At 47.6% G+C, this 24,412-nt stretch overlaps 2 protein-coding genes across 6 annotated transcripts in view; both read left to right on the top strand.

Annotated features, from left to right (window-relative positions):
• The window catches only part of OSCP1 (organic solute carrier partner 1), a 35,182-nt gene extending 33,356 nt beyond the window's left edge, over positions 1-1,826 (top strand). For all 4 annotated transcript variants that reach the window (XM_002750618.7, XM_009000905.5, XM_002750619.7 and 1 more), the window contains one exon: positions 20-1,826. In XM_002750618.7, coding sequence (XP_002750664.3) covers positions 20-136 — 117 coding nt within the window. In that variant the 3' untranslated portion in view covers positions 137-1,826. The remainder of the gene's footprint in view (positions 1-19) is intronic.
• Positions 1,827-14,151: 12,325 nt separating this feature from the next.
• On the top strand, positions 14,152-18,226 carry LSM10 (LSM10, U7 small nuclear RNA associated). Of its 2 annotated transcripts, XM_035250827.3 has the most exons (3): positions 14,152-14,301; positions 15,083-15,195; positions 17,505-18,226. In XM_035250827.3, the coding sequence occupies exons 1-3, from the start codon at positions 14,292-14,294 to the stop codon at positions 17,898-17,900; spliced, it is 519 nt and encodes a 172-aa protein (XP_035106718.2). In that variant the 5' UTR covers positions 14,152-14,291; the 3' UTR covers positions 17,901-18,226. The 2 variants fall into 2 exon arrangements, with proteins under 2 accessions (XP_035106718.2, XP_035106719.1); XM_035250828.3 differs by lacking the exon at positions 15,083-15,195.
• The last annotated feature ends 6,186 nt before the right edge of the window (positions 18,227-24,412 follow it).

The following is a 24,412-nucleotide window of genomic DNA, read 5'->3' as shown; positions in this document are numbered from 1 at the left end:
CCTCTCGTTTCCGTAATAGGATCAGCAACGGAGCGAGGAACTGGCTCGAATCATGGGGGAGTTTGAGATCACAGAGCAGCCGAGGCTGAGCACCAGCAAGGGGGACGATTTGCTTGCCATGATGGATGAATTATAGCTGTTCTGACAGGTGACCTCTGCTCCCTGGGAGAGGCTGCTGGATGGTGACCCCTGGGGAATACCCCAGGCCCAAAATGATGCTGCTAGTTTTCTAGTTAGTGAAGCCATTACATCTAGTTCTTGTTTATGTTGTAAGGAACTGTGTGAGTTTCCCTTGGGGAGCATTCTCACTCAAAGGCACACACATACACATATTTTCAGTGAAATATATTCTGACTTTTAAACTTGTCCTTTCCCATTTTATTCTTAATTCTGTGTCAACCACCGAAAGCCTCCAGAGTCATAAGTGTGAGCCCCCAGAGTGGGTAAGGGGTCATCCCCACTGTCATTTTCAGGATTACTATTTCAGCTTCCCTGTGGGGATCTAAGAGGGCCTGTAAACATTAACAAAATCCTCGGTTTTCTGGGATATATTCTGCCTTGTAGGCAAGTTTGGAATCAATGACCGTTCGAAGAAGTTGCCATAAACAGTAAGGGCTCAGTGTAGAAGGCCCTCTTCTCCCTGGCATACCAGGAACTGTAACCACAGACACAGAGTAAGCAAGGCCACAACAGGGAACACTCAGCCCGCCCCAGGCAGGACATGCCAGTGTCTGTGCTTCCCCACACATCCTTCTATTCATGATCCCATACTCAGATGCATACCAAGAAAATATTGGCTTCTTTTCAGCGTATATGTACTCCTTACCCCCAGGGTCTCCCTCTACCCCGAGTGTGCTTGCCTTCTAAAGACACCCAGCAGGATGCTCTGTGACATCCACCTTCCCACGTCACCATGAGTCACCAAGCAGCACCCTAGGCTGGGTGCGTGGGAGGCACGTGTGGTGTGCCCCTTTCCCTTCTGCCTTCCAGCTGAGCCACTTTCCTGGGCAGGATCAGACTTTGCAGGATGCAGCAGGAGGCCGGGTCTCACTGGAATCCATGTAAAATGTCTCCAGCCAGGGCTGCCCTTACTGCTTCAGAGAGGCTTGGCAGCCCTCTGCCATAGGCTCCCTCCTGGGACTGAGGAACTGGCTGGTTCAGGTCTATTCAATCCAAGGGAAGGAATTTCCAGAATGGCAGAGGGCCAGAGAAAAGCTAAGTTGATCTGGTCATTGCCTGAGACAGGGCCAGCTACAGGAACCTCTCCATCCCCTCACACCTGGGATGGATCAAGGTGAACATCATTCTAGAATGTAATGGAAGCTGCCCTTTGATTTTTCCAAAGGCAAAGTGTTTGGATACAGAATGTAAATCACCAAGGGCTAAGCACAGTGACTCACACCTATAATCCCAGCATTTTGGGAGGCCCGGGCTGGCAGATGACCTGAGGTTGGGAGTTTAAGACCAGCCTGACCAACATGGAGAAACCCCATCTCTACTAAAAATACAAAATTAGCCAGGCATGGTGGTGCATGCCTGTAATCCTAGCTATTCAGGAAGCTGAGGCAGGAGAATCGCTTGAACCTGGGAGGTGGAGGTTTGGTGAGCCAAGATCGCACCATTGTACTCCAGCTTGGGCCACAGGAGCAAAACTCCAACAACAACAACAACAACAAAAATGTAAATCACCAAATAAACACTAATTGCTCCCTTCTCATTAAAGTTACACTTCTTACCTGTAAAGACACCCTCCCCCTCCACATACTCATGAAAAGTCTGTTGGGGAGGAGAAGCATATTGTGCTATAAAACACCTGTTGCAACAGATGTACATGCCTTTGGTTTTAGTCTCTTTTAAGCAATCTGGCCACCATTTGGGGGGCCTGACTGGGTGACAGATGAATGGGAAGGTTCTGACCTGTTTTGAGTACAGCTCCCATCTTGCTGTCACATATGGGAATGTCACTGCTCTGAGTGTGTCCTGGAGCATTGGAGGTGGTCTGTGAACAGCCGCCTCCCTCCACCTGTCCCAGAGTGATGCTAGTGATTTCAAACATATCTTTCCTATTAGTAAATATGATACAGATCTCTGGTACCACAGCTCTATGATGAGGTAATCTGTGAGTTTCATGTCTCCAGACTTGCACAGGTATTAAGAAAAACAAGTTTATTTGCATGGTGGTTCAGGACTTCCAGAGAAAGCGTGCGAGTTGGTAGGAGGCAAAGTAGATAAAAAGTAGGAGGTCAAGGCTGCAATGAGCCACGATTGTGCCACTGTACTCTAGCCTGGGTGACAGAGCGGGACCCCATCTCAACAAAAAAATTTTGGCTGGGCGCAATAGCTCATGCCTGTAATCCCAGCACTTTGGGAGGCCGAGGTGGGCTGATCACAAGATCAGGAATTCAAGTCCATCCTGGCTAACATGGTGAAACCCTGTCTCTACTAAAAATTAAAAAAAAAAAAATTAGCTGGGCATGGTGGCATGCACCTGTAGTCCCAGCTACTTGGGAGGCTAAGGCAGGAGAATTGCTTGAATCCGGGAGACGGAGGTTGTAGTGAGCTGAGATCGAGCCACTGCAGTCCAGCCTGGGTGATACAGTGGGACTCCGTCTCAAATAAAAATTTAAAAATTCTAAAAATTTTTTATTTTCTGCCTAAAATGTGGACAAAGTACTAAAAACACATGGATTCATTAAAAATGGCAAAGGGGCATAAAAGTGGCATCCACCAATGTCCAGTGAACTTCAGGGGAAGGCATATGGTCAGAATCACAACACTGCACTCTGGCCCCATTCCTGCCCCCAGTTCACCATGTCATCTTGGACCACTAACTCTCACCACGCCTCAGGTCCCTTATCTATAAAAAAGAAAAATAACTCAAACTCAGCTTGCCCAGATGAGCTCCTAAGTTTATCGCTTCCTAGGCCCTGCCCCAGGTGGGACCTGAGAATGGGAGTCTTACCCAGGCTGCCTTCCACCCCCTGCTTTGGGGTATATCTGCTCTCTTTCAACTCTTCTGAGACTGTCCTCAACGAAGTGTCAAACCATCCCACTCTTGTTCTTAGCATGTTAGAATGCCCTGTCGATTAAGTAAGACAACGCTATAGAAAAGCCAAAAACCAGAGGAGGTTAATGGCTCCCAGAAGAAAGAAGTAATAAAAATCAAGAGTGAAGGAGGAGGAAAAAAGGAAGAGAATGTATTTACCTCTGAATTCTAAGGTCATCCCATTGTTCTCGAAATACCAGGTGTTTGGTCTAGGTCCTGCTGCTCTCCGTACGGAAAGCCAATCACTGAGAAAAGTATTGCCGAGGAAGAAGGCTTTAATCAGGTGCTGCAGAGGAGACGGGAGTTCAGTCTCAAATCCATCTCCCTGATTGACTAAAACTAGGAGTTTACGTAGCAGGGAACAGATGTAAAAGAGAGTAAGAATGAGGGAGGGGCAAGAGGGCATCTGGTGCCCCCATCTGTTAAAACACCTGTTGCATCAGATGTACAAAAAAATGCCTTTGGTTTTAGTCTCTTTTAAGCAAACTGGCCACCATTCGGGGGACCTGACTGGGTGACAGATAAATGGGAAGCCTCTGACCTATTTCAGTTCTCTGATCCTATTTTTGAGAGGCTTGAAAGTCCCTTCCTGAAAAAGGAACTTAGACAAAACAAATAGAAGTTTCAAGCTTTAGCAGCAGAAGGATCAATGTCGATATTTATCCAAAAGAACGGTCCATGGGCCCATTTCACATGTAGTCCCAATAAGTAGCTAACAATTTATATCGAATTTGTTTTTGAAATGGGGTCTCATTCTGTCACCCAGGCTGGAGTATAATGGCACAAGCATGGCTCGCTGCAGTCTCAACCTCCTCAAGCGATCCTCCCACTTCAGCATCCCAAATAACTGAGATTACAGACAGGCACATGCCATCACACCTAGCTTGCTTATTTATTTTTTTATTTTTTTATTTTTTTTTAATTTTGTATAGACAAGGTCTTACTATGTTGCCCAGGCTGATCTCAAACTCCTGGCTCAAGTAATTATTCTACCTCAGCTTCCCAAAATGCTGGGATTACAGGCATGAGCCACCACGCCCAACCTTAAAACAATTTTTTTTTCTTTTTTAGACTGAGTCTTGCTCTGTAGCCCGGGATGGAGTGCAGCGGCGCAATCTCAGCTTACTGCAACCTCCACCTCCTGGGTTCAAACAATTCTCCTGCCTCAGCCTCCTGAGTCCTGTAGTCTTGTTGGGACTACAGGCACGTGCCACCACACGTGCCTGGCTAATGTTTTTGTATTTTTTTTTTTAGTAGAGATGGTGTTTCACCGATTTAGCCAGGATGGTCTCGATCTTCTGACCTTGTGATCTGCCCGCCTCAGCCTCCCAAAGTGCTGGGATTACAGGTGTGAGCCACCTTTCCTGGCTATTTGTTTTATACTGATTAATATTTCATGTGTCCCTCATCTCTCCTCTCAACTTCAAGTGTATTTGGCTTCAGGTATTTATCTGAGTGGTTGCTCAGGCACTCCCGTACAAACGTGCCCAGCTGAGGCAGGACAACAGGGTCTAGAGGCAGGAACCTAAGGCCAACTTGCACTGACTTCTGAGAACTGAATCAAAACAAAACCCCACCTCTCCACGCCCAAGTAAGGAAAGGATCAGAAGCCACTCCCGGCCTTCCCACTGCCTCACAGATGAAAAATGGAAAGTACCTCTAATCGCTCCCCTCCCACAACCAATCAGACTGGTCATGGGCCAGGTTTTCATTTACATAGGGTGTAACCAAGTAACCAATGGGAAACCTCTAGAGGGTATTTAAACCCCTGAAAATTCTGTAACCAAGGCTCTTCAGCTGCTTGCTAAAGCCTACTCCCACTCTGTGGAGTGTACTCTTGTGCTTTTGTTAAATCTGTGTTTTGCTTCATTCTCTCGTTGCTTTCTTTGTGCATTTTGTCCAGTTCTTTTTTCAAAATGCCAAGAACCTGGACCACTCCTAGTCAAGACCCTCAACCAGTAACACAGCTACTCCTTCGGCCCCTGCTTCTCAGGGGCTGCTTCTCTCCATCTTCATTGTCATTCTCCTCTGTTCCTCACCAGCTTCTAGGCCATGTACTCACCAGCTTCTTGGCCATGGGGCCAGCACTGCACCACACAGCTTCCAATTCTCAGGTCCTCAGGTGCCAACATTGCTAATAATAGATCAAATAGCCTTTTCTCATCCCTCTTATTGCTATTAATAGATCCAACAGCCACTTCTCATCTCATCTCGACCAGTCTGAGTGGTTGTGGGAGGGGACCAACTAGAGGTACTTTCCATTTTTCATCTGTGAGGCAGTGGAAAGGCAGGGAGAAAAGGGAGTGGCTTCCAATCTTTTCCTTACTTGGGCATGGAGAGGTGTTTTGATTCAGTTCTCGGAAGTCAGCCCAAATTGGCCTTAGGTTCCTTGGCTTTTTGATTTTTTGTTTTGTTTTTGAAACAGGGTCTCACTGTGTTGCCCAGGCTGGAGTGCAGTGGCACAATCATAGCTCATGGAGCCTCCAAACTCCTGGGCTTGATCCTCCTGCCAAGGCCTCCCAAAGTGCTGGGATGACAGGCATGAGTCACCACGCTTGGCTCCTTGGCTTTTGAAAAGCTCTTGGCCCTGCTAAACACCCTTTTCTTCCTAAAACTCTCTCAGTCGTTCACCTTGGTGGCTCTAATCACATCACTTTCTGACCATACGTCCTCTCTTTTCCTCAGTGCCTTCTGATTGAGGACCGCTCTGCATGGATACAGAGTTCAGTGCAGCCATTTTATAAAGTCTGTCAAAATAGCCATGTCAATGGCAAAGGATCATTTTTTCATCCCTGGCTGTTTTCCCCACTCCTTCCCCTCACCTCTCACTCTCACTCCGTTTCTCATCCTCAGCCTATTCCTTACTCTCATCCCATTGCTGATCCCAATGTCTGATGCACCCAGCAGGGCTTGGTTTACACCCCTTTTGCAAGTTCTTCTGCATCACTTATTTTTCAAAGATGTCACTACCTTCAACCATTACCTCTATACTGTCATCCCCACGCCCACCTGTGCTGCAGGCTCTCTTTCCCTGGATGGTCCACATTACCTCACACCCCAGTGTCTGAAAATGCAGTCATTTTCATTGATTTAGTGCATTTACTTCACTTTCAAAAGGCATGAAGAGGCCAGGCATGGAGGCTCATGCCTGTAATCCCAGCACTTTGGGAGGCTGAGGCAGGCAGGTCACCTGAGGTCAGGAGTTCAAAACCAGCCTGGTGAACCTGGTGAAACCCCTACTAAAAACACAAAAATTAGCTGGGTGTGGTGGCACACACCGGTAGCCCCAGCTACTCAGGAGGCTGAGGCAGGAGGATCACTTGAACCCAGGACGAGTGAGCCAAGATTGCACCACAAGCTCAGAAGTTTGAGACCAGCCTGGGCAACGTGGTAAAACTCTGTCTCTACTAAAAATACAAAAGAAAAAAAAAAAATAGCCAGGCATGGTGGCACGCACCTGTAGTCCCAGCTACTCAGGAGGCTGAGGTGGGAGGATCACTTGAGCCTGGGAGGTGGAGGTTGCAGTGAGCCAAGATTGTGGCCCTGCACTCTAGCCTGGGTGACTAAACGAGATCTTGTCTTAAAAAGGAAAAAAATTATAGAAGTTATCAAGGTTACTCAAGGTGCCCAACCTAGGTAGCTGAAAAATGGTGGTAGCAACTGCAGAAATGGAAAAACTCAGAGCAGGAGCTGATTTGAAAGGGACCTGATGAATTTTTCTCATAGATCTACTGGGTTTTCAGTAGCAGTAAGAAAGACCTCTGGGGAATAAGCAATGTAAGACATAGGAAAATGAAGATTCAGAGAGCAGCGTGAGCTGGGGCACTGACCTGGACTCAGCAGCGTGGGAGGAGACAGCTCGAGACAGCTACGCTCAGGTAGAGGAAATACAGCCTCAGAGGAAGGACGCATGTTAGGGGACAGGAGAATGAAGTGGGCTTAAAGAGAGAGAGAGAGAAAATGGAAAAGAAGCAATTAGAGAAATGGGTGAAGATCAATGACACAATACCCAGAAAAAACAAATACCAAGGAGGAGGATGATCAGAATCATCAAGCAACTGTGGGGGATGCCGGAGGGAGGACTATGAAAGGGGATATAGGTTTTAGGAACAAGGATATCATTAGCAACCTTTGCTGAAAAAGTGAGTGGGGTCTTGGGAGTGGAAGCCAGGTTCCAGTAAGCAGAGTCATTGGTGTGAGAGAGTGGAAGCCTCACTATATAGCAGCAGTTCTCAAACTTCCTGGTCTCAGAAGCTCTACATACTCTTCAAAATGATTGACAGCTTTTGTTTATGTAGGGTTATATATATAATCTGTCATATTAGAAATAAAAATAAAAATATATAAATCACTAACATACCTTTATATATATAAATTATATAAACTCACTAATATACATTTATATATATAAACTATATAAATTTACTGACATGGTGGGTGTGGTGGCTCACACCTATAATCCCAGCACTTTGGGAGGCCAAGGCGGCGGATCATCTGAGGTCGGGAGTTTGAGACCAGCCTGACAAACATGGAGAAACCCCGTCTCTAATAAATATACAAAATTAGCTGGGCATGGTGGCGCACGACTGTAATCCCAGCTACTCGGGAGGCTGAGGCAGGAGAATCACTCGAACTCGGGAGGCGGAGATTGAGGTGAGCCAAGATTGTGCCACACACTCCAGCCTGGGCAACAAGAGCAAAACTCCATTTCGAAAATAAAAATAAAAAATAAATTCACTAACATAAATTTGTATGTATATAAAATATATAAACTCACTAATACATTTTTTTATTTTTATTTTTTATATTTTATATTTTACCCTGTATTCCTCTATTCAATCTCAGCTGCCACAATTAGACAGATGGAAAGCACAAGGACATGTTTTTCTTGCATCTGTAGTGGTCTAATAAATTTATATATATAAACTAACATAAATTGATATATATAATATATAAACTCACAAATTTGTGTATATATATATTAACTCACTAACATAAATGTATATATAAAAACTATATAAACTCACAAATTTATATTTATAAAATATATAAACTCACATAAATTTGTATATATATAAAATATATAAACTCACTAACATACATTTGTATATACATAAAAGATATAGACTCGCTAACGAACATTTATATATCTATATATAAAATATAGGCCAGGTACAATGGCTCATACTTGTAATCCCTGCACTTTGGGAGGCTGAGGCAGGTGGATCACCTAGGTCAGGAGTTCAAGACCAGCCTGGCCAACATGGTAAAACCCCATCTTTACTAAAAATACAAAAACTAGCCTGGTATGGTGGTGCACATCTATAGTACCCGCTACTTAGGGGGCTGAGGCAGAGGAATCACTTGAACCTAGGAGATGCAGGTTGCAGTAAGCCAAGATCACACCACTGCACTCCAGCCTGGGTGACAGAGCAAGACTCTGTCTCAAAAAAAAATTATATAAATAAATAAATATATATATATATATATATACACACACACACATACGCTCAATAACAAATTTTAAATTTATGTGAGTAGCAGTATCATCACCAATGTGGTTTAACCAAGGCACAATTCTTGCTCACTGAAAAATCCCAATACTCAGCCACAGAAACCCACAATACAGTCAGCACTGGCAACTTTTGACAGTCTCTATGAAGACTGAATATTTAGGAGAAGCAAATCCAGTTTCACATATAGAGCTGGAAAAGTGATCATACTTGAGGAATGGCTGGCATAAGGGCCTCTGAGAAGTTTGACTGTGGAAAATAAGAAAACAGTAGATTGCATGGAGGAGAAAGACAATTTTAGTTTTAGGAGAAGAAGAGCCCAAATGTGATCGCTGATTAAAAAAAAAAAAGGGGAATCCTCCTAGGAGATATGGAAATCAATGAATGAAAGAGTGAAGGAATGAAAGAAGACTTTTTTTTTTTTGAGACAGGGTCTTTGTCACCCAGGCTGGAGTGCAGTGGCACAATCATAGCTGATGGCAGCCTCAACCTCCCAGGCTCAAGAGATCCTCCAGCTGCAGCCTCCCAAGTAGCTGTGATGGCAGCAGTGGCCCATCTGGAGCAGCCACTTCAAGAATGCCAGCTGCAGCAGCGGAGGCGCAGCCAGGGATGCAAGCTTCGTGGAGTTGGCAGGGGCCAAAAACAGGTGTTACCAGCAGGAGCCCGCCACCTTACCAAACTGGTGGGATATGGAGCCTGCACTCCTGGGCACAGCTGCAGCTGCCCAGCCATGGCTCCAGACTGTGCATCCCTGTGCTCTTGAGGGCCCAGAAAGCCCCTGCCCTCAAAGGCACAGAAGTGCCTGCTCCTGCTCCTTGGCCTCTCCCCACTCCTGGTGCCCACTCCAGTGCAAAGCAAAGTTGTGGCCAAGCCTAGGTGCTGATGTGACCCAGCTGGGTGTGCATGCACTTGGGGTGACACTGACACACCAGCCCCCTGCTGCCTCAGCACCCCCTGAGACTTTGGGCACCAAGAAGCATGGGATGGAGGCCAGGGGACTGAGGGTGGCTTGGTGCAGGCCTGCAGGCACCCATCAGCCCAAGCAACCAGGGCACCAACAGATGGCATGTTAATAGTGCCTGAAAGCAGTCAGGTTCCTAGGCAGAAGGGGCAGATCCCCAGTGAAGCCCCAGCTTCAAGCTAGGGATGGCCTGAAGCCTGGGAGCTGGGCTGCCAGTTCCAGGTGGAGTCCAGGACAGGAGTAAGAACGTCACTGATGCCTTTCAGCCAATCGGATAGTGCTCTTTCCAGGCCCACCCATGGCCGCCCACGGACCAACCAGCATGCACTTTCTCCATTCTGAGCTCATGAAAACCCCAGACTCAGCCAGCCTCAGACAGGCCACAGGACCTGCTTGCAGAAAGGAGCTACCCACTTCAGGTCTCCTGAGAGATGTTCTGTCCCTCAATAAAGCTCCTCTCCACCTTGCTCACCCTCCAGTTATCCACATAACCTCATTCTTCCTGGATGCAGGACAAGAACTTGGGACCTGCCAAACAGTGGGAGTGAAAGGAGCTATAACATGCTCCCCACCAGCTGGCTGAGCTGCAGGTGGTGACACACTCCCAGACTGCAGGATTGAAGAGTGGTGACCCTTCTAGGGGCCCAGACCTTCGGATTTTCCCAGCCAGAGCTGCTTTAACACTATAGCCCTCCCACTCTCCAACAACCAGTAGCTGTACCACATGACAGGAAGCAGTGGCAGGGCTGGTCAGCCCAGGAGCTACGGGCCAGAGTAGGGCAGTGTGGGGCGGTGGGACTGAAAAAGACATAACACATATGGCTGAAACACACGCCCCATTCCCAAACATGCCCTGCCCCTGCTCCTCGTGGTGGGTGGCGAGGAGAGAAGAGCTGCAGCCCTTCTTGGGGTCCAGACCTCAAGGCTCCCCAGGCAGGGCTGTGACACACTGTAACACCCTCTTTGGGGCTCTGTGGTTCCTGGTGTCTTGAAGCTTTCAGCCACCACTGTGTTCCCCTACTCCAGATGCTGGTTCCCTTTGCAGAAGCTGATTGTGGTACATCTGGTCCAGGCTTGCATAGAGCCAGCTCCTCTGCTGGTGCATGGAGCTGCCCACCCCGCTGCAGCAGCTGGTGAGTATGGCTGTGTGCAGGGGACAGACCCTGTGCTCACTCGCTCACACACCCCTCATTGCTCCACACCTGGCACGCCCTTGGCAGGCGTGGGATCTGGACCTGTAGTGCGAGCTGAGCGCAGCCTGCTGGACTCAGTGAGCAGAATAAGCGCAGCAGGCACAAACAAAACTCAAGCACAGGCAATGCTAGCCACAGAGGTTTCCAGCTGGCAAAGTGACACCCTAAGGGTCTTGTGACAGCTAGGACTATAAGCACACCCACCACACCCAGTTATTTTTTTAAAACTTTTTTTTTTTGAGACAGAGTTTCGCTCTTGTTACCCAGGCTGGAGTGCAATGGCGCGATCTCTGCTCACTGCAACCTCCGCCTCCCGGGTTCAGGCAATTCTACTGCCTCAGCCTCCTGAGTAGCTGGGATTACAGGCACGCGCCACTATGCCCAGCTAATTTTTCGTATTTTTAGTAGAGACGGGGTTTCACCATGTTGACTAGGATGGTCTCGATCTCTTGACCTCGTGATCCACCCACCTCGGCCTCCCAAAGCGCTGGGATTACAGGCTTGAGCCACCGCGCCCGGCTTTTTTTTAAACATTTTTAAGAGATTGGGTCTCACTATGTTGCTCAGGCTGGTCTCAAACTCCTGAGTTTAAACAGTCCTCCTGCGTTGGCCTCCAAAAGTGTTGGGATTACAGGTGTAAGCCACCATGCCCAGCCAAGAAGCCTAACTTGCTGAGCTTCTTCTCTGTGCCAGGTGTTTTCACACATTAATGAACACCACTCACATCTTAAAATTCTCTGAGAAAGACCTTATTTTTTATTGTCATAATAAGAAAATTGAGGCTGAGGAAGAAAGTAATTTTTCCAAGGCTATCCAGAGTGACTTTTTTTTTTTTGAGATGGAGTCTCACTTTGTTGCCAGGCTGTAGTGCAGTGGCTCAATCTCAGCTCACCACAATCTCCGACCCGGATTCAAGCAATTCCCCTGCCTCAGCCTCCTGAGTAGCTGGGACTATAGGCACGCACCACCACACCCAGCTATTTTATTTTTAGTAAAGACGGGGTTTCATCACGTTGGCCAGGATAACCTCAATATCCTGACCTCGTGATCCATCTGCCTCGGCCTCCCAAAGTGGACTAAAGGCATGAGTGACTTTTAAAAAATGTAAATCAGTTGAGGCTGCAGTGAGCTATGATCACACCACTTCACTCCAGCCTGGGTGACATAAATCAAATCATGTCGCTCCCTTTCAATAGTCTATCATAGCACTTCTAGTACTGGATGAGAAGACAGACACAGAGAAGATAGCTAACTTGCCCAAAGTCACAGTTAGCAGGGAGCAGATTTAACCCTAGGCACTGTATCTGGAGCCTGTACTCCTAACCATGAAATCTAAACTCCTGGCTGGGTGTAGTGGCCTATAATCCCAGCATTTTGGGAGGCTGAGTCAGGTGGACCACCTGAGGTCAGGAGTTCGAGACCACCCTGGCCAACATGGCAAAAACCCATCTCTACTAAAAATACAAAAATTAGCCGGGTATGGTAGCACATGCCTGTAATCCCAGCTACTGGGGGGCTGAGGCAGGAGGATCACTTGAACCTGGGAGGCAGAGGTTGCAGTGAGCCAAGATTGTGCCCCTGCACTCCAACCTGGGGCAACAAAACGAGACTCCATCTCAAAAATAAAAATAAAAATAAAAAGAAAGAAAGAAAATCTAAACTTACTTTGGCTTACAAAGCTGTACATACTCTGGCTGCTGCTTTCTCTCTGGCCTCTTGTTATACTACTCTCCCCAGCTTCCCTGGCCTTTCCTTTATTTCTTAAATTGTCAAGGTTGTTTCCCTGGGGTTCTTTGCATGAACTGGAAAAGAAAAAATTTGACTTTTAATTGGTGATTTGGCTTTTATTTGCCAAATTTGTTAATGTTAAATTTGGCTTGTATCTGCAATTCTAGAATCAGGCAACACCTCATTGTATAAAATGGAATGCGTGTTCAAATGAGCTGAGCAGAGATTATTGGTTTTTCAGACAGAAAAGGGCTGAGGAGAGCAGAAACAAAACAAAAACAGATTGGTTGTTTCAAAGTTACTTTCCTTGGAAGTTGAAGACTAAAGCACAGGGGACTTTCTTATCCTACCAGCTAAAATTGAATAGTTTGGAGACTGGCTATCTCTCATTCTGCTGATTTCTCAGAATATCAGATAAACAACTTAGTTGCCACTTGGTGATGTGGAACTTTAGCATGAGTGACTCCATTTTGGTTTGATCTGTTGGGCTTAGTGCAGGAGCCCTGTCCAAATAAATGGTCTCCAAATTTTTTTTTTTTTTTTTTTTTGTAGAGCCAGGGTTTCACCATGGTCTCCATCTCTTCACCTCGTGATCCACCCACCTTGGCCTCCCAAAGTGCTAGGAGGATTACAGGCGTCAGCCATCGCGCCCGGCCTTCTTTCCCCACCCCCACCCCAATTGAGACAGAGTCTTACTCTGTCACCCAGGCTGGAGTGCAGTGGTGCGATCTGGGCTCACTGCAGCCTCCACTTCCTAGGTTCAGGCAATTCTCCTGCCTCACCCGCCCAAGTAGGTGAGACTAGAGGTGTGTACCACCACAGTGGGCTAACTTTTTCTATTTTTTGTAGAGACAGGGTCTCCTTATGTTGCCCAGACCTGTCTCGAACTTCTGGGCTCCAGTTATCCTCCCACCTTGGCCTCTCAAAGTGTTGGGATTACAGGCGTGGGCCACCGGCCTTGCCTCCTATAAATGTTATTTACCAAACTGTTCCCTCTAATTGCAGTGCTCCTCCCCTAGTTTTCACAAGCTTGGCTTCATGTCACTAATCTCAACTCAAATGTAACCTTCTCAGGACACCCCTGACAGTCCAATAAAAGATAACCTCGTCACTACTGCATCACGCTTTTAATCTTCTGAAGAACTTTTTCCCTATTTTTGTTTTCTTTTTGTTTTTTTTTTTTTTTTTTTTTGAGACGGAGTTTCGCTGTGCAATGGCACGATCTCGGCTCACCGCAACCTCCGCCTTCTGGGTTCAAGCAATTCTCCTGCCTCAGCCTCCCGAGTAGCTGGGACTACAGGCGCCCACTACCATGCCCAGCTAATTTTTGTATTTTTTTTTTTTTTTTTTTTTAGTAGAGACGGGGTTTCACCTTGTTGACCAGGATGGTCTCGATCTCCTGACCTCATGATCCACCCGCCTCGGCCTCCCAAAGTGCTGGGATTACAGGCGTGATCCACCGCGCCGGGCCGTTTGTTTTCTTAAGACTCCCCTGCAGCGTCATCAGTTCAGGAAGTCACTGGATTGTGGTCATCACTCTGTGCCGGAGCGTGAGAAGGAACCTACCACTTCAATGAATCCGTGCGGAATGAATGAACTCCTCCAGCGAAGGAGACTCCAATGACGTAGGATGGGATTTGCGGAGCGCGAGCCGCGCAGCGCGAGGCATTCTGGGGATTGTAGTTTCTCCGGGCCGCGGTGACGATCCGCACACTGACGCAGTCCGCTCCGGGAGGACAGAGCGGCCCGGTCGCCGGCATGGTGTCTCAGTCCTGCTGCGGCCGGTGGGAGGCGGTCCGGCCAGGCGCCCGCTAGCTACGGCGGCGACCCAGACGGGGAAAGTGGAAGGAATGCCGCGTGGTGGGTCCGGGTCGGCGGTGCAGGGAGCTCCGGGGCGGAATGCGGGGGATACCAGGACCTCCGGAAGGAGGTGTCGGAGCCCAGGATGCGTTTTCTTCCCCGTTTACCGCGTATAGCTCATTTCCCCAGACCCTCTCCCGCTGCTCTGAGCAAGGGGTGCTTTTCTCTTTTTACAGTAGCTTAGCTAGCTCGGAGAAGCTAAATGGTTTGCTAAGTGGTCTCCCTCCTAGGAGGTGGCAGAGCCTGACCTAGAACTCGGGCCTGTCTCGAGGTCCGGTGATTGCTCTTTGCAGTCGCAGCGGCAGCCCCGTACCTTTGCTTGATCACAGATTCGTCAGGCTGTAGCCAGGGTGGCTGGACGTTAGGCCCTGCCCAGGGACCTAGCTCCCAGCCCCCCTCATCATTGTCATAGAGTGCTTGCCCCGCTCAGTGCCACACTGCACAGCCCTTCCTGGATGGGATTCTGAGTGAGGTCGTAAAGAGAGCATTCCACTCCCTTTAACTCAGGGTCTGAAAATAAGGGATAGGAAAGACAGCACACTAATACAATATCAGGGCATGTTGAAATCAACGGAGAGTACCTTCAGTGGAGTGTGATTTTGGTAGCCTTGTTTCGTCTGTAATTTAATAAATGTGGAAACAGGTTCAGAGACATTAACTCTTCTAGGTTTACATAGTTAGGGGTGGAGTGGGGAGTCGAATTAGGTATCTTCAAAACCTATGTACTTTATATCCTACCGGTTGCCGGGCCTCATTACCTAAATTTCTACTTACATAACAGCTGCATGGTTCTCAGCGTGGGCCACTGACCAGCAGCATCACCTGGGAACATGTTCAAAATGCACTTTATCCGGCTGGACCACGCATGTAATTCCAGCACTTTGGGAAGCTCAGGTGGGTGGATCACCTGAGAACAGGAGTTCAAGACCAGACTGGCCAACATGGCGAAACCCCATCTCTACTAAAAATAAAAAATTAGCCGGGTGTGGTGGCAGGCGCCAGTAATCCCAGCTACTAGGGAGGCTGAGGCAGAAGAATTGTTTGAACCCGGGAGGCAGAGGTTGTGGTGAGCTGAGATCACGCCAGCCTGGGGAACAAGAGCAAAATTCCGTCTCAAAAAAACAAAAATGCACTTTATCTCTGGGCCCCACCTCAGACCGCCTGAGTCAAACTGGGAGTGGGGCTCAGCAAGCTGAGATAACAAGCCCCTCAGGTGATTCTGATACACACTAATGTTTGAGAACTATTGGTGTCAGCCAATGATTCTCAAACCTTAATGTGTATCTAATTCACGTAGGGGGGTCTGCTTAAAATGAAGAGTCTGTTTACAGCCAGCGTGGAAGAATGGCAGTGAGCCACTCGGTGAAGGAGTGGATAAGCTCTGAGAACAGGCCTGGGGAGAGACCTGAGATTATGCATTTCTAACTAGGACCCCTCAGCACATTGGAGTTACCTGGGGACCTTTTACAAAATAGGATACCTGGGCCCCACCCCCCAACCAAATAAATCAGAATCTCTGTGTTGGGGAGATCAGGTTAAAAACTTGCCAGGTTTTCTCTTCCTCTTTCTTCCTCTCTTTCATTCTTTTAATTCTTTTTTTCTTTCTTTCTCTCTTTCTTTTTTTCTCGCTAAAAAAAAAAAAAGAAACTTGCCAGGTGATTATAATGTACATCTGGTGTAAGGTTTGGAGCCAGGTGGCTATGGATTTTTTTTTTTTTTTTTTGAGACAGTCTGGCTCTGTCACCCAGGCTGGAGTGCAGTGGTGTAACCTTGTGATCTTGGCCCACTGCAGCCTCCACCTGCTGGATTCAAGCCATTCTCCTGCCTCAGCCTCCTGAGTAGCTGGGATTACAGGTGCCTACCATCACGCCCGGCTAATTTTTGTATTTTTAGTAGAGACGGGATTTCACCATATTGGCCAGGCTGGTCCTGAACTCCTTCCTGGCCTCAAGCAATCCACCCGCCTAGGCCACCCAAGGTGCTGGGATTACAAGTGTCAGCCACCACGGCCAGCCTGTGGCTATAGGTTTGAATTCCAGCAATTCCACTTATCTACTGTGACCTTGGGCAAGTTACCTTTCCTAGCCATATTTTTCTTTTTAAAAAATGATTTTTTTTAATTAATGTATTATTAGGAATGATACGTACTTTTGTTGTTAGTCCTAATAATTTGTCTTGAATTCTCAATGTAGATAATCATATAATTGATGAACAAGGACATTGATCTTCCTTTATAATTATTGTTTCTCTAAATTATTTTCTTTTCTTTCCGTAATCATTTTTTGAACATTGTATTGAACATTACCTACATTTTACTGTTGATTAGAAGCCATAAAAGTAGGCATCCTTGGCTGGGCATGGTGGCTCACACCTGTAATCCCAGCACTTTGGGAGGCCAAGGCAGGAGGATCATGAGGTCAAGAGATCGAGACCATCCTGGCCAACATGGTGAAACCCTGTCTCTACTAAAAATACAAAAATTTGGCTGGGTGCTGTGGCTCATGTCTGTAATCCTTATACTTTGGGAGTCCGAGGTGGGTGGATCATAAGGTGAGGAGATCAAGACCATCCTGGCCAACAGGGTGAAATGCCATCTCTACTAAAAATACAAAAATTAGCCAGGTGTGGTGTCATGCACCTATAGTCCCAACTACTCAGGAGGCTGTGGCAAGAGAATCCCTTGAACCTAGGAGGCGGAGGTGGCGGAGGTTGCAGTGAACAAGGATCACGCCACCGCATTCCAGCCTGGCAACAGAGTAAGACTCCATCTCAAAAAAAAAAAAAAGTAGGCATTATTTTCTTGTCCTTGACTCAATAGAAATGCTCACCATTTTCTTGTAGGTTTCTTTAAAAAATTAGAGATGGGGTCTCGCTATGTTGCCCAGGCTGGTCAGCAGAGCTCCTGGGCTCAAGTGAAGCTCCTGCCTTAGTCTCCTGAGTAGCTAGGACTACAGTTGTGTGCCACTGCACCTGGCCAGCCTAGCCATATTTTTCTCCTTCATAAAATGAGTATAAGTAATCCTTGGCTTGCAAGTTGGTGTGAGGATTTTGTGAGACATGTAGGGGCACCATCTGTGTCCACAGATACAAAAATTGCAGAGGTGGTCCGTGTTGGGAATTTTGTTTGAGAACCTAGAAGAAGTGAGTTTGCAACTGTACCCCCTACCCTTCTGTAGTTGCCATCTGTGTGCTCTTGTCCACAGCAAGCAGGCAGCCAGTGTGGAAGAATGGCGGTGAGCCACTCAATAAAGGAGCGGACCATCTCTGAGAACAGCCTGATCATCCTACTTCAGGGCCTCCAGGGCCGGGTAACCACAGTGGACCTGCGGGATGAGAGCGTGGCCCACGGACGCATAGACAATGTTGATGCTTTCATGAACATCCGTCTGGCTGAAGTCACCTACACAGACCGTTGGGGGCATCAGGTCAAGCTGGATGACCTCTTTGTGACAGGCCGCAATGTCCGTTACGTCCACATCCCAGATGATGTGAACATCACCTCCACCATTGAGCAGCAGCTGCAGATTATCCATCGAGTGCGGAACTTTGGTGGCAAGGGCCAAGGCCGGTGGGAGTTTCCCTCCAAAAACTCTAAGTGATGCCCTCGGTTAAGCCTGGCCCCTACTTGGGTTCCTCCGGTGTTCTCCAGAGCCAGCTCTCTGCCCTCACACCCAGTCTGGATCCTGAGAAGAGAGCAGAGCTGGCCCAGAAGCTGGTGTACAACAGATACCACCTGTCAAAGCTGCCTTTCACAGGGTTCCACCTCCCAGACTCAATCTGAGACCCAGAATCCTGTCTATCTGTGGCCTTGGGGTAGGTGACAATCCCCCTTTTTGATGATCTGAATTTCTGACTTCTTGATTATGTAATCTGTCAAGTAGTTTTCAGTTCTCTCAGTGAGGTTAATTAAAGGTATTCAGCCTGAGCCACCTGTAAGTGTCTCCATTTCTCTTGCAGTTGTGTTCATTTTCTCATAAAACCAAACTTGGATACAAATAGGCCCATGCCTCAGGCTTTCCCCTCTGTGTGCTGGGCTCCCAGATGGTCCTGTGTAGTCGGGGGCAGACGCAAGCTTGGCTGCACATTGGAATCACCTGTCGCACCCTCAGAGGTTCATATTTCATTGGTATGGGGTATGTCTGAGGGCTAGGAGTTTTTTTAATTTCCCCGGTGATTCTAACATGTAGCAAAGCTTCAGAATTGTAGGAGAGTACTTCAGTCTGATTGGGTGGAAAGTGGCTTTCCTGTTCAGAGTCCCTGTTGAAGAGGCTGTTAGTCTCTTTTTTTTCCGTTTTTCTTTATTCTTTATAATAGTGGGAATTTTTTTTCTTTGTTTTTGTTTTTTGTTTTTCTTTATAGTGGTGTGAAAGAGGCTGTTAGTCTCATTGCTGTTTCCTGAAGCAGACAGATTGGAGGCTCTTGGGCCCTCCCCTGGGGTGTGGGAGCTCAGCCAATAGCAGGAATTCCATCACTGATCTGAGAGTTATTGAGTTCTCAGAGTTAGAACCAAATCCTTGTGGTAGCTGCCTTATCATCATTCTAGGCCTGCCACAGGCAAATAACCATCTTAGTGAAAGTGGCTCACTTAAGTTCAGGAGTTCGAGACCAGCCTGGCCAACATGGTGAAACCCCATCTCTACTAAAAATACAAAAAAAAATTAGCCAGGCATCATGGTGCACACCTGTAATCCCAGCTTCTCAGAAGGCTGAGGTGGGAGAATTGCTTGAATTGAACCCAGGTGGTGGAGGTTGCAGTGAGCTGAGATCGTGCCATTGCACTGGAGCCTGGGTGACAGAAGGAGACTGCATCTCCCAAAAAAAAAAAAAAAAAAGTGACTTTGTCCTGTGGAACCAGAGAGTTTGTGTTCATCAGATATTCACAGCACACCGGCCATGTGCCAAGGTCTTCTGCTAAGCACATATCATCTTTTTTTTTTTTTTTTTTAAATAGAGACAAAGTCTCACTGTGTTGCCCAGGCTGGTCTTGAATTCCTGGGCTCAAACCATACTCCCGTCTCAGCCTTCATGAGTGCTAGGATTACAGGCATGAGCCACCACGTCTGGCTAAGCACACACTATCAAGTGAGATTTGAACCTTTTTGTACAGAAGCTTACACCCTAGTGGGGGAGGTGGTCAAAGAAAACAAAGATGAGGCTGGGCACATTGGCTCACGCCTGTAATCCCAGCATTTGGGGAGGCTGAGGCTGATGGATCACTTGAGGCCACGAGTTTGAGACCAGAATAGCCAACATGGTGAAATCCTGACTCTACTAAAAATAGAAAAATTAGCTGGGTATGGTGGCGTGTGCCTGCAATCCAAGCTACCTGGGAAGCAGAGGCATGAGAATTGCTTGAACCCAGGAGACAGAGGTTGCAGTGAGCCGAGAGCATGCCATGGCACTCCAGCCTGGGCAACAGAGCGAGACTCTCTTAAAAAAAAAAAGGCCAGGCACAGTGACTCATACCTATGATCCCAGCACTTTGGGAGGCCGAGGCAGGTGGGTCATGAGGTAAAGAGGTTGAGACCATCCTGGCCAACATGGTGAAACCCTGTCTCTACTAAAAATAAAAAAATTAGTTGGGCGTGGTAGCACATGCTTGTAGTCCCAGCTACTTGGGAGGCTGAGGCAGGAGAAGCGCTTCAACCGGGGAGGTAGAGATTGCAGGAAGCCAAGATTGTGCCACTGCATTACAGCCTGGTGACAGGGCGAGACTCCATCTCAAAAACAAACAAAACATGAAATCCAGGTTAAGAACTGCTGTGGCAGAGTTTTTCATAAAGGAGGGCCCCTGACCTTGTGATTCTTGAGGGAGATTTGAGAGGAATGTTCATTTGGACATTAGCGGCCCAAGGACACATCATTCACATTCTAGTTCAGTGTCAGTGCTGTCTGCAGACCACCTCATCAGGACCAACTGGGATGTGTGTAGGAAATGCACTTTCCTGGCTCCTCCTTACCCAGACTTGAACCGGAGTCTAGGACCCAGGAATCTCATTCACATTCACCCATCCATCATGATTCTTTTGCATACTATATTTATTTTATTTTATTGCCTACAGGTCTAGAAACCCTTAACTCTGCCCTTTGCCTTCAGGGAGAACAGATGGTCCTAGCAGGGAGAATTTCTGGGTTTCCTGGCCCCTCTGACAACTGGAGTTAAGAGGACTGACTGATCCTCGGTAGGATAGTGAAAAAAAAGGAAAAAGAAAAAGTGGACTGACTGATACCACAAAGTGACTACTGGAAAGAGAACAGAAGGCAGGCACAGAGGGAAGGCCTTCACTGTGGAAATGTCACCAAACCCTCGAAAGTGGGGAGAGAGACGAGGAACTGGTAGAGTCCCCACAGCAGCTTCCCTTGCAGACCTCTCCCACATGTGTGCCGTGTGTGAGAAACTGAAGAGGGCTTAGCTGGGGATTTGGCTTAGGGATGCAGGCAAGGTCTAGCTCCCAGGCTGTGAGGCACACCAGGGGCTTCTCTGTCCTTGCAGAGCAGCAAGGGAAGCAGGAAGGCTAGTGTGAGTTGCTGAGAAGAGAGGCTCTTGACATGTTCCTTAAGTGTGGTGTGCCAGACCCCCATGGCCCTTTGTCATTCCTAGGGAAGGTCTTGGGAATACAGATGAGATCGAAGGGAAGCAGGCCCTGCAGAGACTCATTTTTGCCAAGCCCCTGGGTTAGGGCACAGCTGAGTCTTCAAACCCCAAGGATGGGTCTCTTGTAATCTGGTCTCGGCTTGCTGGAAAAGGCTGTCGGGGGCCCAGGAAGGGGTTGAGGAGCCCAGTGCCCACCAGCCTGTGGGAAGCCAGGAACTCCCCAACAGCCACTGGTCAGCCATTCCACAGGTCATTCTCGAGCACCAGCTGTGTACCAGGCACAGTGGTAGCAACTGGGGAACGTCAGGAGGAACAAAGGTCTTGCTCATGAAGTGAACATTCTAATGGGGGAAACAGATACACTAAAAAAGTAAAAATATTTACAGAGGCCCTGACGGAAATAAACAGGACCCTTTGAGAGACAATTAACAGGTAGTTTTATTTTTAAAAATGTAGTCTGAGGAAGTGAAATTTTTGTTTTGTTTTGTTCAGTCTTAAGGTTATACCTGAAGGAAGTGAAATTTCTTTTTTTTTTTTAGACATAGGGTCTTGCTCTGTCGCTCAGGCTAGAGAGCAGTGGTGCGATCATAGCTCACTGCAGCTTTGAACTCCCGGGCTCAAGCCTCAGCCTCCCAAGTAGCTGGAACTATAAGGTGCATGCCACTGCACTGTCTTAATTTCATAACTCTTTTTTCTTTTTTTTTTTAAGATGGAGTGGCCTGGATCTCAGCTCACTGCAACCTCCACCTCCCAGGTTCAAGTGATTCTCCTGCCTCAGCCTCCCGAGTAGCTGGGACTATAGGTGTGTGCCACCATGCCCAGCTAATTTTTTGTATTTTTAGTATGGGGTTTCACTGTGTTAGCCTGGATGGTCTCAATCTCCTGACCTTGTGATCCACCTGCCTCGGCCTCCCAAAGTGCTAGGATTATAGGCGTGCACTACCACACCTGCCAAGTTTTTTTTTTTTTAAGAGGGTATCGCTATGTTGTCCAGGCTGGTCTCAAACTTCTGGCCTCAAGCAATTCTCCTGCCTTGCTTGGCCCCAGTCACTGGGATTCAGGGCTTGAGCCACCCCACCCAGCAGGGAAATATTTAAACTCAGAAGGAGCCTGTCATTTAAAGAGCCAGGACAAGGCAGAGGAAACTGCCTGTGCAAAGGTCCTGGGATGAGAAAGCTTGGGGTTTTGAGACAATAATAGTGACACTGTGGCTACTAGGGGAGAGAGAGGCAGATGAGGGTGGAGAAACGGGAGGGGGTGGGGCACATACATAAGGCCTGTGGGTAGAGTATAGCTGGTTCCAGTTTCTGGTGTGTAGGAAACAGAACTTGAATTTCTTGAACTCACTTGAATTCCTGTATTTTGCCCCACTTAGCCAGAGTGGCAGAAACTTAATTACAGTCAATTCATAGTTCCCCCATTTTCCTTGGCATTATGTTGGAATTCTAGGGCTCTTCCTTTCATGGTACTAAAGCATGGGAAGGATAGTCTGATTGGGTGGTCATCCAGTCACACTAGCGTCCACTGAGCTGTTCTCATTTGGTTGTGGCCTTTTGTCATCAGCCCGTGAAGGTTGCTGCTGAGTTGCTTCCCATCCCCCCACCAAAAGACCCCTCCAAGTGTAACACATACCCCGTTTTGTTTTGCCTTTCTGCTTTCCCCAGGCCACGTTAGGTCTAGGAAATTCTTTTTTATTGCAGGGGGAGGACAGAGTCTTGCTCTCTTGCCCAGGCTAGAGTGCAGTGGCAGGATCTCAGCTCACTGCAACCTCCTCCCAGGTGCAAGCGATTCTCCTGCCTCGGTCTCCTGAGTGAGTAGCTGGGATTACAGGTGCCCGCCACCGTGCCTGGCTAATTTTTGTATTTTTAGTAGAGACAGTGTTTTGCCATCTTGGCCAGGCTGGTCTCGAACTCCTAACCTTGTGAACCACCCGCCTCAACCTCCCAAAGTGCTGGGATTACAGGCGTGAGCCATGCGCCCAGCCTGGAAATTCTTGAGTCTTAGGTGAGTTAGGCCCTGTTTGTCCATCCAAAATGCAGCACACAGCCATTTCTCCAGAGGGTTTTGTTACCTGCCTGGTGCCCCACCCAGAAAAAAGAGCATAGCTCTTCTCTGCTTCAGTTCCTTGGACCCAGATGATACCCCCAGTTACAAGACTGAGGAGAAGCCTCTCTCTTCTCAGGAATGCCTCCTCACTCTCAGTCTCCCAGATCCCCCTGTTTTACAGTTTCTAAATTTGTACCTGCACAGAAATTCTGTCCATTTCTCCCTGAAAGCTAAACTTTTGGAATTCAGGAGCTAAAAATGGACTCTGCATTCTGTTGTATCATTTGTTTCCTGAAGTAATGAATACAAAATGACCTGAATACAGAATAACCTTTCTGTGTAAGAGAAGGACAGGAGGACACCAAGGAAAAGATGAAAAACAATGCAAAGTATTACTGCCACACGGGATTCTGGATAGTGTGGAGGCAGAGGGAAAAAGACTAAAAAAGCTTCGAAGGTGAGAAAGTTGGTAACTGCTGCTACTGATCCAGTCCAACTCTATCATTTTACAGCTGAGGAAACTGAGGCCCCCCAGGTCCCATGGCTAAGTTAGAGGCAGAGTGCCAAGATGGGTAGCATAGCTGGGCACGGTGGCTCAGGCCTATAATCCCAGCACTTTGGGAGGCCGCAGCGGGCAGATCACCTGAGGTCAGGAGTTCGAGACCAGCCTGACCAACATGGAGAAATCCTGTCTCTACTAAAAATGTAAAATTAGCCAGGCATGGTGGTACATGCCTGTAGTCCCAGCTACTCGGGAGGCTGAGGCAGGAGAATTACTTGAACCCAGGAGGCAGAAGTTCTGGTGAGCCGAGATTGTGCCATTGCACTCCAGCCTAGACAATAGAGCAAGACTGTCTCCAAAAAAAAAAAAAAAATGAAAGAAAGAAAAAGGGCACCATAGTCATGAAAAATAGCAGCTACTGGCCAGGTGCTCACGCCTATAATCCCAACACTTTGGGAGGCTGAGGTAGGAGAATCACCTGAGCTCAGGAGTTTAAGACCAGACCTGGTAACACAGTGAGACCCTGTCTCCATAAAAATTTTTTTAGCCAGGTGTGATGGCTCATGCCTGTAATCCCAGCACTTTGGGAGGCCAAGGCAGGTGGATCACTTGAGTTCAGGAGTTCAAGACCAGCCTGACCAACATGGTGAAACCCCATCTCTACTAAAAATATAAAAATTAGCTGGGCATGGTGGTGCATGCCTGTAATCCCAACCACTAGGGAGGCTGAGGCAGGAGAATCACTTGAACCCGGGAGGCAGAGGTTGCAGTAAGCCAAGATCACGCCATTGCACTCCAGACTAGGCAACAGAGTGAGACTCTGTCTCAAAAAAAAAATTTTTTTTTTTAATTAGCAGGATGTGGTTGCACATGCCTGTAGTCCCAGTTACTCAGGAGGCTGAGATGGTAAGATCTCTTGAGCCTGGAAGTTTGAGGGTGCAGTGAGCTGTAATTGTGCCACTGCACTC

The sequence above is a fragment of the Callithrix jacchus genome, chromosome 7 (genome assembly GCF_049354715.1).
Source record: "Callithrix jacchus isolate 240 chromosome 7, calJac240_pri, whole genome shotgun sequence".
Taxonomy (NCBI): Eukaryota; Metazoa; Chordata; class Mammalia; order Primates; family Cebidae; genus Callithrix; species Callithrix jacchus.
Note: the sequence above shows the minus strand (reverse complement) of the source record. Positions and strands in the feature narration are given on the sequence as shown.